Source organism: Nasonia vitripennis, chromosome 1 (genome assembly GCF_009193385.2).
Source record: "Nasonia vitripennis strain AsymCx chromosome 1, Nvit_psr_1.1, whole genome shotgun sequence".
Lineage (NCBI taxonomy): Eukaryota > Metazoa > Arthropoda > Insecta > Hymenoptera > Pteromalidae > Nasonia > Nasonia vitripennis.
Window position 1 is genome coordinate 16288842 of NC_045757.1, and position 17320 is coordinate 16306161.

Consider the following 17320-nt stretch of genomic DNA (forward strand, 5'->3'; position numbering starts at 1 on the left):
GATATTTTAATTTTTAAATGATAGAAAACTAATAATATGAAACACGTTTGATATTGGTTTTCTGCTGAAGAATTTAAATCAACCATTTCATAATTTATGCTACTTTTAACTTGCTGTCTGCGCATTGGAAATAATAAAAATCAATTTTCAGCATTAACATTAATATTTAAATTGGCTAGAAAGCAGAGCATAATTTTGTTTTAGAAATAGACATTTTTTATGGCACATGCGCAAGACGCTGAAGACAATGGGTAAGAGTATCTAAACTAATTATAATTTTTTTAAGCTGCTGCTATAGGCAGTGTTAAAAATAAAAAAGCAGATCCTCTATAAATCTGAGCACTGAAAATATCTTGAAATCGGGATAGAGGTGCAAATAATGGAAAAGATAAAGTTACAGATGAAGATAGCGATAGAGTAAATACATTAAAAAAAATTAAAAAAAAAGTATAGATAGTCACTAAAACAGACTTGTGCTACATTAATTTCAGTCTCTTCAGATGATTATTTTGATATAAATAATGATATAGTCTCTGGTAGAAAATAACCCAATCAAAATTACTTGGTTACTAATTATTGGGCAACCCCGTAAGCCAACGATTATCCTCAATATAAGCCAATCGTTAACAAAAGGTTGGAAACTTTCTAAAATTATGTTTTGAAAAAATTTTTTATTTTAAAATTTTTTTGAAAAATTATTAAATTTTTGAAAACATTAAAAAATTTTAATTTTAGAAACTTTTTAAAATTTTGAGAAAATGAGCAACTGCAAAAGTGACTTCATTCTAATTTTTTTTTTAATCGAACATGACGTCCAAAATTGGAGGTATAGTATACAATAGTTTAATTTTGTGAAAAAAGGTACGAATGATTACTTTTGACTTCTTATCAATTTGTAAAACGTTTTTTAAGGTAGTTTACCGGCTGCACTGGTGCTCAATTGGGGTTTTTATTAGAACATTTCTTTAAGATATTATACAGTGTTATCTAATGCCAAAACCTTACAATTCATAGTATTAAATATTAGAATGGTAATATAAATTGTTTAGAGTATAAAATACTCTCAAAACTTGTAAGAGAGAGGAACACTGCGCACCTATATAAATATACTGATAGTATGGGATGAAAACTTTGAATTGTTGTATCTTAAAAAAAGGCCTCGTTTGCCCTATCCAACTTTTTCTCCGTGATTTGTATTGCTATTTTATACCATAATAAGCTAGTTCTTTTTAAATGTTCTAAGAAAACTCACTTCGCAATTTAACTAAACGTCCTCATAATTCGGTATACGCTTCCCATGTTAAAATACAAAATTTCAAGATCCAATATCTCTAAAAATAATGTCGCTTTGGGGGGTGGGGCGGGGGGGGGGGGTAAAAATATCCTAAGATATCCTAAGAAAATAAATATTTCGGTGAATTACCTTAAGTCATAAAGCATGAGTAATTAACATTCGTACTAATTTTTTAAATAAGCTAATGAACCTGATAAATCCGTCGAAATAAGGTACATTTCTACCCAACCGTTTGTGAAATTGTTGGCCAACGCACTCTAATTGGCTAAGGCAAAGGGTTGGCTTTCGTTTCTACCAGAGGTTGTACTTAAATAATACATAACAAAGTGCAAAATGAAAAAAACTATAATGTAATTGTTTCTTTAAGTGTGTATTAAAGTGCATTCTACAATTTTCACATTTTGATGTTAATTCATATATTAAGATTTTTATTTTTCAAACACTTCCATGTTGACCAATAAAGACTGCAACAAACCATAGTCCAGTTTTGAAAAGCTTTAAAAAATGATAAAATTCTTTATTATCATTATAAATCAACTTTGACTTTATTTACAGTACCTTAGTTAAACCAACAAACCTCTGCATAGTGTTTCCGAAGATAAAACAAACGTGCTACCAACTGTAAAATGACATTTTATAGCTCTTCTTAAAATCATTAAACGTAATAAACCTTTCAACCGCTTTGGTAATTTATACCATTCGTGACTACAACTGAAAAAGTAATTATGCATTTGGTAATATTCAGATGATTGCTTACATTAAAAATTAATAACGTGTATGCTTTGATTATGAAATGCTTCCTACCAATGAATATTTGACCCGATGGTCAAAAAATTATAAAAAGTTTTTCTTCAATCCCAAAAACGGTAAGCTATATCTTACTATTTTTAATATTTCATTGAGATATCGTTACTTATCCTACCTAAAAGTTTATTTGATCGCTTTATCTTGAAAGAGTTTTATTTGTCGAATGATTGGTCGGTCAGAAAAGGTCGCGTATGCTGGTGAATTTTGAATTCAAGTTGTATTTTAATTTGAATGCGAGAACGCAAAATGTAAAGGAATATAATGGTTGTAATAAACTAAATTCTTAAAATGATGTCAAATATATTTAAACAGACACTGATGTTTAGAATCTCTTAAGTTTTACTCGCTTAGAATCTTCAAACTTGTCTGTTTGTTTTCGCGCGCGATATATTAATGAATTTAAAATTTCTGCGCCTGAGCCTTTTATATGAAGCAGTTGTTACGCACGAAGCGCATATAAAGTCACTAGTAAATTTAACACAAAAATGGAAATTACTAAAACGCTCTAAAAATCAAGCAATTAAATAAAAGATGTTCATAATAATTAGTACAAAAAGCGGTATTAATCAATTGAATGTTACTGTAATTGAAATAATGAATTTTTCGCGTAAAATTGCAGTCTTAAAATAGAATAGCATTATACAGTTCAACTACTCTGAATATACAAGCAAGCATTTTGCACTTCAGTTTCTTTCAGTATTATATTAAGGCCATATCTTTTACTATTTTGGAAAGTCCAACTTAGTTTTAAAAAATACACGTTTTAATGCAAACTTACTCTGTAATTTCAAACGAACCAATTATATCTTGAACGGATTGAAGGAATATTAGTTCATGAGATAATGCAATAAGTAAGGTACAGCTCATAAGAAACAGTAACATGCATATGTAATCAAAGTATTTTTCTTGATCAGCAAAAACTTCAAAACAGAAAGGAAGCTCTTTATTATAGCACGTTATGTTAGATTCTTTGAGATATTTTATTATATCATATAAAACTGGTCTTCTTTGAAATAATATGTTGATAGAAACTGAAAATACTATATAGTAATTTTAAAGCATATGTTATGCATCATCATAATTTATTTAAGTGCATAATACATTTAAGTGCAACAAAAGGTATTTGCAAATTTAAGCGTCTTACTCGTGTGCACAATCATAGTTTTCAAACAGCATTCAGTATACAGTCTTGTTAAAATAATTTCCTTCTCCTTGCTTGTATGATTCCAAGACACGATAATGTTTTGGTAAAAAATATTTCCCTACAAAAAGATTATTTATTTAAATTAATAATGACTTGCACTTTGATATCTGCACTACGTTATGGTGATATTTTTTACTATATTATTACAATATACGTGTTCAAAATACTGTGTAATTGCAATTATTATAAATTGGAAATAAACATTATATGAACTCATGCACAGTATAAGTAATTCTTACAATCATAAATATGTTTATTTTTAAGTTTTTAAAATAAATTAAACGTGTTGTCATCTTTTTAACTATACGTAGAAATGGCGGCGAATCATCAGCTCCATTTTTTAATGTACTGACCATTTGCCAAGCAAAATATATCAAGTATTTTTCCTGAAATATATACAATTAATTTGAATTATATTATCTATAATTACAAATATTTTTTGAATTATTGTAAACGAAAAATAAATAACGCAATGGTATAACGTGATTTATAGACTACGGCAATTTTCTTCTAAAACAAAATCTATGATTAAATTAATCTCTCTTCAAAAAGTAATAATCAGATGTGTAACAATTATATGAAAGTCTATAGTAATAAAAACTATTGACTGTAATTTTTGAAACAAAGAGAAGGTAAATTTAACATTGGTATATAAATGATTTAAAATAAGTATTAATTTTAAACAAATACAATAAAAATTCTCAATTTAAAAAAAGTATTTGCAATTATTTATTTCTACGTATCCTTGTACTTTATGCTGATATTATATTTTACTAATCTAAACTGAGCATCACCATTGGTAGAATGAGTTTTATATCAACATTCATATTATGACAAAGACTAAGAGAAACAAAGGTTCTCATTTATGAATAATCTGTCTTATGCCTGCTGTAATTTTCTTGAAACAAAGATACTGATGAATAATTGAAGAACGAAAACACTGTATTATTAAAATTGAAATCTTCGCCAATTTTCATTACTTATTTGAATCTGAATTGGTTTTCATTTCTTAAGGGTAGATTGTGGTGGAAAGTTGGTATAACACAATAAGTAAAAGAAACGTTTATTTGCATCATATATTTAATTTGCTCTGCCCTTCATAACGAATAAGCTACATTATTCTTAAGCTCGACAATGATCACTTTTTCTGCATTAAATAAAATTAAAATCAAAATTACTATATCTATTAAAAGATTAAAAAGTATTTGAACCAATTTTTTTGACGTTTAAAAATTATCTATGTATACCTACACAAGACTAATTTTGGTAAATTAAAATTAAAATCAATAAAATATCATTTATTGATTTATCTTTGATGGTAGGAAACATTGACTGCTGCCGACATACTGTGTTAAACTTATTTAATACATAAATAGAAATATAAATAGACTATCTACTACAGTGTTTTTTTTTTTTAAATAGCAACCGCTAGAACAGTAAAATTTATAAAAACCTTAAGGAAATATCATTATAAAAACAAATGGTAAATAAAAATGTTTATTATTCAGTTTTTACCAGTCCTTTTACCTCTGGTAAGTAGGATTGTATATTACAATAACAGTAATCTGGCTTGTAAAGTGCAATATACTTATATTTGGTAACTATTCATAACAGACTAAGATTCAACTCATATTAAAGCTTAACAAAAACATGCATTATACTAGATATTTTAATTTCTAGAAGATAATATACCACTGCAATAATGAAATACTTTGTTCGTTTTTTTATAGTAGCATTTAAATGAACAATCTTATAATTTATGATAATTTAAACTTAAGCGTTGAGTATAATATTTAAATTTATAACGTTATTTTAAACTATATCTAATTGTCTATTCGCTTAAATGCTTACTTTAGTTACAAACTTCTTTTTTCTTCTTCACCTAATATCAATCAAGAAACTTATATTATTATATTTTCTCTAATATAATAGTGTTTTATGAAAACTTATTGTTAATAGACGAGTATATGCATACAAGAGTCAGTCATTTGAAATTTATTCGCTCTCATTTAAACATACAATCTTTTCAATCCTTGTAGATCTATTTGGACCAGCAATGTTTTGTTATGTGGCCTCTTTTTCGGCAATGACTACAGAATGCTTTATTGTATGGAGCAAATTTGTTATTAGGCAAGCGCTTTGTATTTGCGCTAGACAACCCTGCAAGCTGTTCTTGTTCTAATTTCACCTGATCATTGCAACGTCGAAGCATCGATGCCATCCTAATGGCGAAGCTTACAGCATCTTTAAATGGGACGTTGTCTATCGCATTCGCCATGTCGCGTAGCCCGTTTTTAAACTGCGAAGCAGCCACCCTATCCAGCGCTGCTTTTACTTCAACAGCTTTGGCTGCGTCGGTCTTTTCGTTGGCAGCTTCTATACCGCGATCTAGAATTCGACTGATGCGGGCAGCGAAAATCTCGACGGATTCGTGCTTTTGTTGTTGCGGTTGACTCCACAAGTCTGAAAAGGCTTTGTTTACGTCAAAAACGAATGGAAAGCATGACTTCAATGCTGCGATCAGTTCATCCAGAGTATCCGGATTCTTTCCGTACAAATCAATCAGATCCCTCGCGAATCCCGTGATTTTACTGCGAACGAGCAAGGTAAAAAAATGCCTTTGTTCTGGTCTTACGAACGATTCGGCTGCCTTGCATTCTCTCAAGAAAGGTAGGAGATCCTCGTCTGTACTGTCGAAATCGGGAACTATTCCGATCGCCAACTCTAGTGACACATAAGAGCTTGATTCTAGAGATTCATTGTCGGAATCTGCTTCTTCAATGATGTCATTGTCTTCTCGCGGAGGCGAGTTAGATTTCGCGGAACAGCCCGACGACGTGCTTGGGACAGCATCTGCGATCGCCGGCTGCAACGGGTCTGACGGTTCTGCTGCGTAATCATCGAAAATGGGCTCCTCCTTTATCTTACGCCCGCGGGTTGTCTTCGGTTTTGTAGAAGGTTTTGCTCGACGTTTTGCCGGAGGTTTTCTTGGGGTTTTTCTGGACTTCGAAATCGGCTCTTTCTTGACTTTACGCCCTCGAGTTATCCTCATTATATCGCGCGCGCGCGCGACGACGATCGCCTGAGTCAGAGATAGGTATAGTAGTAGAGAAGGTATACCTAAGTACTTTGTTGTGCTCGCACCGACGCCGCGTGGCCGTTGAGACTCGCGAAGAAGTCACGAAGTCACTTCACTAATTACACTGATTTACTTTTCCGCGTAAGCTCTGACGACGCGTGTTCATACACGAATCACTGGTCTTTCTATCTCGCACCTCGCTTCTTTGCTGTGAATTCTGAAATAAGCAAAATAAGACAAACAAACCAGTATCGCTTAGAAAAGGGTAGCAAAGAAGGCTGTAGGTGTATGGCGCAAAAATATAATATCATAGGTCTGAAAAGCACACTTTGGCGCAGACGTACGCACCTGTTCGGCCAAGATATAACTATATAAGTAACTCAAGATATTGGCCGTTGGCGCGCGTTAGATAGTGTCTCCTTTGTTTCGAGTCCCAGGAGTCTTCTTGCACTGGTGCGCAGGCCAAAAGAGAGCAAAAATCTGACTGGCGCCTGTTTCTTCTCCGGGAAGGTTTGTGCACGCGCCACTCCTTTGTTAGAGAGTATATACGGCTGTGGTGTTCTGTGCCTATAAAAAGGGCCACTTATGCAATATTATTGGTTCTGTGTGCACACTATTATTTATATTGTAGACGCACTGAACAGACAATGGGTTTGCAATCCCGCATTTAACCGGTGTATAGAGTGGCGCCACGATCGAAATCGTAAGCTTTTATTTGGTGCATCGCAATTCGCATTTAATCGCGTGGAAAGTGGCGCCATTGTGTGTGCGGAGTCAAAAAAATAATGCAATCTCGTATTTCAAAGATAGAAACTACTTATATAACAAAATTTGTATAGTTTAAAAACTATACATATAAGTCTAGAGACGCATCATTATCAAGGTACTTATTGGCCACCGAGATGGAACTGATGGAAGTATACCTGTTTGCGCATACCTATCCCTACATGATCCGGTCTGAAACTCTGAAAACGGGAAAAACCTATAGACGGTTGGCACGACGCCGCGTATACTTATAAAAATATAACGCTTTGAGTGTGAAAAAAACATAGCGCTTTTAGAATAATAAACTCAAAGAACTAAGAGCCGAAAATATAACTAATAAGTTTCTACGACACGCATTCGATCGGAAATAGACAAAATACTTACGAAAAAGCTTCGCACGAATAAAATGTAAACTCAATTTTTATCTTTATTCGCGACTTGAGGGAGACAACTTTTTGATTTTAAAAATTTTAAAGACTTGAAAACTAACTGTAAAGTCCCACTTTACAAGGGAACAAAGTGGGGCCACACAGATAAGTCGTGAATAAAGTTCTATATGCAACACGGGACTAAAATCGATTATTCTCTCGGGGGGCTCGGGTGATTACTTATAAACCCACCCGCGGGAATGATCAACGACTTTAGGCCCTTGTTGCATAATGTACTATTAGACTTAACTTTTTACCAATTATGAATCAATTATGTTAATAGCTAAGATTTTTAAGTATCTCATTTTCGTTTTCATGAAATATGTATAGGAATTCTTTGTAACAAGTTAAGATTTTGACTATAGTATATAGTAAAACCTTGGCCATACAGTATTACTTAGTACACACTTATATACTAATGCTATAGGGTAGATGACAGGTGGCTCTATTTATTTATCTTATCGTGCGGAAAAGGTGTAAGTACTTACTATTTTTAAAAAATAAGAAAGAAAAAATAATATTGTCGATGTATTACGAATTATGTTTATTACGAAGAAAATAATACACTGCTTTTTTGGAACAGCATAAGAAAGTGCACAATTTCTAAATCGACATTCGACAGTGACTTTAGCTATTAATTACAACTGTACAATGTCAGTGGCATATTCGCGTGTAAAAAAGTAGCACATACTTTTTACAGGTTCTAAAAAATGTTCGCTTTTTGTTGAATTCTATTTTCTTTTTAGATAAAATTTTGTTCAAGTATGTATCATATGGTATTATAATATCGAGTCTTAGACAACTTCGCAACAAAAGAATCTGCATTTTGCTTACCTTAAATCGATACATCTAGAAATTAAAAAAAAATTGTTCTCTTCATATGTTTAACGAAGAAGTTGAATCATTTTTAACTTATTTAAAAAGACAAATTTTTAGATGGAAAACTCTACATTTTGTTAACAGGACTTTGTCTTTTATAATATATTTCTAATCTATTCTATATGTTGACGTTTTGAAGAAAAAATTACGTGAACGACTTCTACACCTAAACATTATTTTGTAAATAGTACTTTAGCTATTTTAATGCCTCGTTATAATTTATCCGCTTACATTAGTTTCATAAAAATTATTACAAATTAGTTTTGTATCTCATTGAAATATATTAAATAGAACAATTAGCTCTGCGATGATTCGATTTTCAAAACTGAATTGCTTCGAATTTATTATTTCAAAGAAGTTACTTTGATGCAAAATAAAAAGACTGATTTGTTAGTGTGCACACATTTATTCCATGATCTCAAACAAACGTACTTACAGTATAACCCTAGTGTACAAAAATCAAATGAAAGAACATTTCTATATTGAAAAGATTCATTCTTGGCAAATATTATCTTTTTTATACGTATAAATTAAAAGATTATGATAATTTATGTGTCAAAGACTGATCTGATTTGTTAGACACTTGCATTTTCAAAAACTCTACATGAAATTAACAAACAAAAAAATCATGATAAGCTTATTTACAATGTGTTTTTTAAATTATCAATCCAATGTATAACAACAAAAAGGGAGTGGCCTAATTACAAATGTTTATTAGCTCTTAAATAAAATAATCTACCTACTTAAATACAAGTTCTTCAAACGTTTTCCATATGGATTCTGCTTTACAACAGTACGGTTACAATAAGCAACGAAATTGATACATCCATTTATTATAATTGGTTTAGGACACTCCCTTGTATTGTTTTTCCACCCGATTAATGAAATTCGAAAATTCGACTATAAACTAAAAATTGAACATCTTTTAATTTCCGTAAATAACAATCGCGATGGTCGCGTATACTATGCGATGTTTCTACGTTGATATTTTGTCTGCGACATTAAAAGTAATATTATTACATGTATATACTTATAAGTATTTATATTTATATATAATTATATATATAAATTTTTAACGCTTTGCCTTAAATTCGAGGAAAGTCAATTATTTTACATTTTTTGAAGTTGTACTGCTTCCTCGTTAAATCGAGAAAATTTGTATCTATTGTGTACTTGTAAATACTTACAATACCTTGTTTACATTGTTTTTGATTAGTTGTAAGAAGAAACGTCATTTGAATTTCCCTTAAATATATATTAATAACTGATTGCATAATATGTTTAAAAAAGAGGTATTCTTCCTCATTGAGGGATCTAATTTATTTACAATTTCTTTTTTTTATTATACACGTAAAATTGTTATTACTTTTTTATACAAGTAAAAAAAATCAATCAATTTTTAACAATGACCCAAACAAAATTTAATTTAAACTTATGCCACGTAATTATATACATGATATATATTTATCAGTATTTATAGCACCTGTATCTATTAATTTAGATTTGAATGAAAAACGCTAATTCACTAAAATATGTTAATATTTCATTTTGTAACTTTTCAACGTGCATCATTATTTAAACAACAATTCACTGATTTTACAAAATTTGCCGATTAAACGTAAAACTAATCAAAATTTTTTAATTTGTGGGATGGAAAAATTCAATCATTCGATCGAAAGTTTTCATGAATGAAAAGTCCTGCACATAATCTATACATCATAATTTAATAACGTTTCTTCTTCAAATAACCAATCACGTCAGTTTAAAAAAATTATTTAGCTATTACCCAGAGGTGTCATTTTCTCAATGTTATTATTACGAAATACCCTGAAGTATTCGTATATCTCCACTTTCTTCTTCTTCTTCTTCTTCGTCTTCCTGCAAGATAAAATACAAGAATATTACTACTTTAATGTTAATTGGTTACTTTCTATAAGCACAGTATTAATATCTGGATTTATAAAAAAAAAATATTCTAATTTTGTAGGAAAAAAGTCATTGTCTTCTTTTTTTCATGTTGAATAATATTGCTAATAATAGCTTGGGAGAAAATAGTCAGTAACTTTTTTAATAATTAAGGTACTAGTTAAGGGGAGGTGGGAGCTATAGCTTCGCTAATCCGCCATGGGGTATTTAGTATTTCAAATGCCAAAATAAAACTAAAAGCCGTATTGACATTTTCTTTCGGTAAAATGATTCACTTATCTCAAACCTATGGCACTCTGCTCATTATATTGATGAAATTTCAAATTAAAAAAAGTTAATAAGTAAAATTGGTGTTTGAGGTTGGCGCTGTAATCGCATAAACACGCGTAAACACCCGCTCGAATTTCAAAACTTACAAAAACCAAAAGTCCGATTGGCATTTTTTTTCGGTAGAATGATTCACTAAACTCAACACTATGGCGCTCTGCTCTTGGTTTTTCATTGCAAGCTTTATTCAAAAAGTTATATGGATCAGAAAAACAGTGTTTTCAGCTTCCATATCCCCTTACTGTATTAATATATTTATTTATACAGAATAATACTTACTTCATCAAATCCGAAGCAAGTCTCCATATCTTTCTGTAGTTTAGGATCGCTTCTTCGGTGATTCTTTGTTATTGGTACTTCCTCAAGTTTTAGTGATCCAACTATTTCTTGAGTTTCATCTTGTTCCATAATTTCATCTCCATCTTCAGCAACAATGCCACTTTCTTGACTCAGTGGATCTTGCATTACTAAATCTCCATCTTCACTAGCTACAACTGCCATTCCCTAAAATTCATTATCATTATTAGTTTACGAAACAAAGGAATTATCAAATAAATTTTTTGAAAAATTTCTTACTTGCTCTGCAGCTTGATTATCTGGTAATTGAATGACTTCCAATACGACGTATTGCTGTCCATCACTTCCTTCAACTGCCATCATATCTTCTTCTTCCTCTTCCTCCTCTTCTTCTTCCTCGTCCTCGTCATCTTCATAACCTTTAAGTTTAGAAGCAATATCACCTGTTTGTTTAATATGTAACACGTTAGTCAATGATCATAAAAACAGATCATATCGTAAGCGTTCTGTAACAATTTCTGGAGATATTTAAATACACGTCTTATATAAGACCATTGCTTCCCGTATACGGAAAAATAAGCGGAACATCAGAATAAAAAAATATAAGATCATTGCTTGAATTGAATTATACCTGTTAAGACTTCTACTCTCTGGCCATCTATTATTTGAATCTTTTTTTGCCTTCCCATTTTTAAAGCTTGTTGTTTTTCTTGTAATGATGATTCTGGATCATGGACAGCCATATGACGGATCAAGTTACCTTTGTGTCTAATATTGAACAAAAAAAAAATTACGATTATATATATTATTTTTTAGTCATTATCTTTTTTGTATATCAGTATACATCAGAATTTTAGTGGCAATTAAAAATTATATTATATACATTAATAAACGTAAAACATGCATATTATTAAAACATAAAGGTATTTCATGTATCTTACAAATCTTAAGAACATGACATGTCAATCTTTTTTAAAGATGCAAAATATTTTAAAACTTTCAGGATTTAACGATTAATAATGCAGATAAATTCACAATAAAACTGTATTAGAAGTAATAATAACAACATACCTGAATGGTCTCTCACACTCTGGACACTGGTGAGTTTTTTCTTGTGGAGGCGGCGGAACGTAATTAGGATTGTGATAAAGATTGCAGTGTCTCTTCAGAAGTTGCTTCTGCCTGAAGGATTGGTAACAGTGGTCACATTGGTATGGCTTTTGATCCGTATGAATGAGCATGTGACTTTCTAAATGACGCGCTGATATTGAAGCATAGGGACAGAGATCGCACTTGTAACACTTTTCGCCTTCATGTGTTTTACTGTGCAGTTTGTAACTGTACCTAAAAAATATAACACAAGCAAAAAATGTTAATAGTTTTCCTTCTGTATTATGCACTTTAAAAATAATATTTGGGTTTCAAAAAGCTATACACGTGATTCTATTTTAAATGAACCTACAATTACATTTGTTCTGTAAAATATTGATAGAACCACTTTCTTTCATGAAAGTAAGAGAGAGAGAGAGAGCTGTGTTATAGTTTCTTTTCTCACACTCATGGAAATGAATGGGTTCCTTCAAATTTTAAGGAACACATGCAATTGAAGCCTTATTCCTTCTAAATCAGTTAATAAGTTCAATATTCAGTGTAATAAAAATCATTTATACTTTGATCAAATTAATTTTGTAAAATTCACAATAATAAAATGTCTAAAGGTGAAATGTGAAAATGCCTTACCTATCGGGGAATGTTTTACCGCATCGTTTACACTTTAACGGTTTGTCAGAGGTGTGTAGTTTTTGTACATGAATTCTGAGATCTGTTTTTCTGCCACACGTTGTTGGACAAAGTTCACACTGAAAGACAGGTTTGTCCCCAACTAAAAAGTAAATGTTATTAATGTAATTGACATAGTCAAAATATACTTCAACTAATTAAGATAATGAAAGCTTTTAATAAATAAAATATTACTAAATTATATGATAATTAAAAAAAAAAAAAAGTATATACTAACCGTTATGAACAAGTTTATGAGCCTTTAAACTATTGGACTGAGTAAATCTTGCATTGCAGATATCACATTCATATGGCTTTTCACCAGTATGAATACGCAAGTGACGTTTTAATTTAAATGTGTCAGGACTTGCGTATGTACAGTGTGGACACTATACACAATTTAAGAATTAATAAATATTTTTTGGATGTTAAAAACCAAGAAAATAAAAAATATTTTAAAGACATACTTGATATGGTCGCTCGCCAGTATGACATCGAATATGTCTTTTCAACTTTGACAGTTCTACAGAAGCATAGTCGCAATCATTACATTTGTGTGGCTTCTCATGAGTGTGTCTGTATCGAACATGTCTTACAAGTTCACCTAAAATTAATATTATTGCTCATTGTAATAAATAAAAAATTCTATATGCTGAGTATCTTTCTTGCAAAGTTGATAATAACAATAATAAAAAAAGGAATTAATACTTGTTATTAGTTGTTATAATGAAATTTCTTATGAGTCTCACCTGAAGTTGTAAAGGCGCTGTCACAAAATTTACAGTTATGAGGCTTAGTTCCAGTATGTGTGTTGACATGATTTTGAAGTGAAGCTAGAGTTTTGAAACCTCTTTCACAAACACTACATTTGTGAGGCCTCTCTTCTGAGTGAGATTTCATATGCCGAGACAAAAGGTAACGTTTGGGACTGGTATAGTTGCAGTAGTTGCACATATGAGCTTGACTGACAGTTTGAGACTTCTTTGGAATAAATTTGACAATTTTTGTTTTATCGTCTTCAACCTCAGATTCGATAGCAGCATCATTGTCTTCATTATCTTCAAAGTCATAGACTGTAAGATCTTGCTCACCATCCTCACCTTCCCCATTTTCATTTTCAATTTTTCTTTCACTCTTTTCACCATCTGGCTGTTGCACTATGAGAACATAACTCACTTCTCCAGGATTCGAATCTGATGGAACAATTGTAACAGTTTGATAGGCTTCCCCAGAATTAAGAACCATCTGATTGTCTGATGTTTGTACCTTTAATTAATTTAATGATTAGCATTAATTTATTTGAAATGTTTGAGGAAAATATTATTATAGACAGAATTGAATAGAGTAAATAGATTACATTATTATCTGTGTCAACATGTTCAAGTTGTTCTATTTCTTGATACTGTTCTTCATTAGAACCTTCCTCAAGGTGACCATCCCCTTCATTTACTTCTTGTATCTGCACTTGTGTAAGAACAGGTGTGTCATCCCCACTAGCTTGGTAATAATACTGGCCATTTTGATCAACAAAATATGTTCCACCATCTTCTCCTGTAAGCCCCTCTACTTGTTGCACTAGAAAAAAAGACAAACTATTTGTTTTAACAATATTTATTTTTAATAATTGTATGAATAATATCATTTTGCATGTTGAAAAATTGAATATTATATTGTCAGACTGATAAATTATGATTTATGCTCACATTGTACATGCTGCAACTGCTCCCCTGTACCACCTTCAATTTCCTTATTAAAAGATTCGAGGTAGGTCTGTATTTCAGTTACAGACTCCTGATTCCCCTCTAACTTTATTGTTGTTACGTTTGACATGGTCACAACATTAATTTACAGTCTCTTTAATCTGCCCTCTCAATCTGAAAAATAAAATTAAAATAAAATATAGCAAATTTGTTGTATTCAGTTCCAGGCTGAAGTACCATCGCTAAATATTTAATGTGCATAGTATTTCAAGTCCCCAATGAAGCATTTTAAATTAATATTCCAATGCATTGAATACTTAGACTACCAGTATAAGAAATCATGTGTACCAAGTGTTTGAAATTTTTTGATACTTTTAAGACAGCAGCTAACTAAACATGCAAGAGAATAAATCAATAATCATATAATTTGTATACAGTGGAACTAATTGAAATGAGCGAGAGATAACTGGAGAATCATAAGTTTCCACTGCAAATGCACGGAATAACAAGAGGTTTCAGTGCATAAAATTCATAAGCGGACATGGTTCAGCACGAGCAGTCCAATGAACAAGTTTGAAAAAACAAGTGACCAAGGTGAACGAACACTAACTAGTATCTGCAAACTTTGGGAAAAGAATGAAAAATATCGGTGGAGTTGAAGTCCAGGCAGAACTGAGCTAAAAAGCCAGTGGTGGCCAGTGGTGGCCAGAGGCCAAGTAGCCGTTGCAGGCTAGCACGAGACGGCCCAGCAGGAGTACATCCGGACGCCATGAGTCAGAGCAGCTCAGCTCAGCGAGGCCACTTCGGCGGCGTGGCCCCTGCAGCACGAGGCGCAGGACTCTCTGTGCTCTCTTGAACGGCAAGTGGCCGAGGCGCGGGCAGCGTCCCATGCAGACCCGGGTGCCACAGCAGCGGAGAGATCATATAAGTAGCTGTCCCGCCGCGCACCGAGTCGAGAGGGAGTTGCGGGCAAGCTGGTGCTGCTTTCGCCGACAGGACACAGGGGGCATTAAGCGGCAAAAATTTCAGAAAATTATCACCGTCGGCGCTGCCATCAATATGGAGAAGCTGGCCGAGGCCGCCGTCGGGCCGCGCTGGCGGCCTCCGACGACGACGAAGGTGCTGCTCTCGGCGCCGCCGCCGCCGCCACCGCCACACGCGCGCCGCCGCGGAAAACCACGAGAAATTCAGGAGCTGAGCTCTGACACTCACCATGTACATGCGTGCGCTGGGACGCGTCCGTCCCTTTGTCCTTCTGGTTCTACTCTGCACACTGCTCTGCTGAGCTCCTGATTAAGATATGGCTGCTGCTATACTGCGCTGCTATACTCTTCTCCCTCGTTCTGCGCGGCCACGGGCAGTCTACTCCGACTATACAGTCTACAGTGTACGAGTACGTTGCGTGTCGTTGCCTGTGTGCGTGTGTGAGTGCGTGACGATGGGATTTTCGTACGTATATTTTCGGCAGGCAGGACCAGCAGTCTCTCCTCTATAACGCCTCGTACATCGCTCTCAAACATATATTCGTAGAATCCACACACACACACATATATGTCTATATGTGGCTTATATATTCGCAGTATGCGAATAATATAGCTGCAGTGTGCGAGTACTTCGGATAATCGTTCGTGCGAGGGCGTTGTATAAGACCTCCGCCATATATACCCACACACACACACACAAACTCTACACTCTTGCTACGCTATTTATCTCTCGCTCGTGCAGCCAGTGCCCGCATCAGGCCAATATGGCGATCGAAAAACCATGTCTCCGCGCGCGCGCACTTTTTCCAGGAACAAAACGTGGAAACCGGACCGTCGCAATACCGTCAGCGCTCGGGCTCCTCCACCCCGGATTCGGCTCGCTTTATCGCAGTTTCCTTGTAGAGTTGCTCTATTCTCGGAGATGCTCGGATTTTTCGTGTTTTATTTCGCTGAGAATCCGAAAAGGTGAAAGCTACTTGTACAAGTTGACAATCGCCTGACACGGTGACGACGGTCATTTGTCACTTGGCAAGAATTAAGGTATAGTTCAAATGGGCGGTGCGCGCGCGCGTAACTCTAGGTTGACTTCCATTGTGCTTCCGGTCCGTAAAGTGGCCGTTATTGCCTCGAGAGATCGTTGGATATTTTCGTACAGGCCGCAGGGTAGCGATAGTCTAATCAAGACAGTTCGCTTTAATTTTTGGTAGAATCGCGAATGCTCAAAATAATTGGTTATGAGAATGTAACTGGAATTGATCTCGGTGGTATAGTCACGTGTGCAGAACTTCCGGTGGAGGACAGAGTGCGCGCACCGCCGAGATCAAATTCGATTGTTGCTTATAAATGTTTTTCAGTAAATGAGTTTTGTTTTCCGAACGCTGGATTGTTCGTTCAAATGTTGAGAAACAACAATTTTCGGTACAAGTTTGCTGATACTTATACTCGAAAGATAATGAATGAAATGTTTTTAGTTTATTGGATTTGAAAATTAAACGGAGACGCGATATTTATTTCAAAGCACGGCATATTTATTATTGACGAATGGACGTAACGTAGAGGTATTTTATAAACTTTATTTTGATTTTAATTAAATGAAATGATTAGTGTTAAAATCGCTTATTGCATGATTTATAAAGGTTGAAAAATCTTTTGAAACTTGTATGCAATTCGCAATTTTAACACTTAAGTATCCATTTATAATTATCTAGTTTATTAATTTTGTTAATTTACTTAAATATTTTTAAAATGAACCCGAAGAATAATCGATTATGACAAATTTTGTTCAACAATTTAACGATACAAGTGTCAAGTAATCGTGTTGACATTATTTACTTATAAGTGAAGTATACGC

At 33.3% G+C, this 17320-nt stretch overlaps 2 protein-coding genes, 1 long non-coding RNA gene and 1 pseudogene across 8 annotated transcripts; 1 reads left to right on the top strand and 3 right to left on the bottom strand.

Annotated features, from left to right (window-relative positions):
* Positions 1 to 239: 239 nt before the first annotated feature.
* On the top strand, positions 240 to 1285 carry LOC116416932. Its single transcript, XR_004227231.1, has 3 exons — positions 240 to 633; positions 736 to 826; positions 913 to 1285. It is a non-coding gene; the product is annotated as an uncharacterized LOC116416932 (long non-coding RNA).
* Or206PSE (odorant receptor 206 pseudogene) lies at positions 1873 to 3706 on the bottom strand (annotated as a pseudogene).
* LOC103316878 lies at positions 4368 to 7183 on the bottom strand. Of its 2 annotated transcripts, XM_032600931.1 has the most exons (3): positions 6733 to 7183; positions 6450 to 6601; positions 4368 to 6387 (listed from the first exon to the last, which is right to left on the bottom strand). In XM_032600931.1, the coding sequence occupies exon 3, from the start codon at positions 6355 to 6357 to the stop codon at positions 5347 to 5349; it is 1011 nt and encodes a 336-aa protein (XP_032456822.1). In that variant the 5' UTR covers positions 6358 to 6387; positions 6450 to 6601; positions 6733 to 7183; the 3' UTR covers positions 4368 to 5346. The 2 variants fall into 2 exon arrangements, with proteins under 2 accessions (XP_032456822.1, XP_031785394.1); XM_031929534.2 differs by having other exon boundaries at positions 4368 to 6601.
* Positions 7184 to 8099: 916 nt separating this feature from the next.
* On the bottom strand, positions 8100 to 16454 carry LOC100122469 (transcriptional repressor CTCFL). 5 transcript variants are annotated; one of them, XM_008212803.4, is made up of 12 exons: positions 15698 to 16454; positions 14489 to 14659; positions 14143 to 14360; positions 13535 to 14051; positions 13253 to 13389; positions 13024 to 13174; positions 12747 to 12888; positions 12078 to 12188; positions 11638 to 11774; positions 11286 to 11425; positions 10989 to 11213; positions 8100 to 10334 (listed from the first exon to the last, which is right to left on the bottom strand). In XM_008212803.4, the coding sequence occupies exons 2-12, from the start codon at positions 14613 to 14615 to the stop codon at positions 10272 to 10274; spliced, it is 1968 nt and encodes a 655-aa protein (XP_008211025.1). In that variant the 5' UTR covers positions 14616 to 14659; positions 15698 to 16454; the 3' UTR covers positions 8100 to 10271. The 5 variants fall into 5 exon arrangements, with proteins under 5 accessions (XP_008211025.1, XP_001606075.2, XP_008211023.1 ...); XM_001606025.6 differs by having other exon boundaries at positions 12078 to 12350; positions 15698 to 16207; XM_008212801.4 differs by lacking the exon at positions 15698 to 16454 and adding an exon at positions 15096 to 15488 and having other exon boundaries at positions 12078 to 12350.
* Between the last annotated feature and the right edge of the window lie 866 nt (positions 16455 to 17320).

Coding starts and splice junctions, on each gene's coding strand:
- LOC103316878 (XM_032600931.1), bottom strand. CDS start 6,357: ATGAGGATAACTCGAGGGCGTAAAGTCAAGAAAGAGCCGATTTCGAAG.
- LOC100122469 (XM_001606025.6), bottom strand. CDS start 14,615: ATGTCAAACGTAACAACAATAAAGTTAGAGGGGAATCAGGAGTCTGTA. Junction 12,351..12,746: donor GGTAAAACATTCCCCGATAG/GTAAGGCATTTT, acceptor TATATTTTTTAG/GTACAGTTACAAACTGCACA. Junction 11,426..11,637: donor GAGAGTAGAAGTCTTAACAG/GTATAATTCAAT, acceptor CTAAACTTAAAG/GTTATGAAGATGACGAGGAC.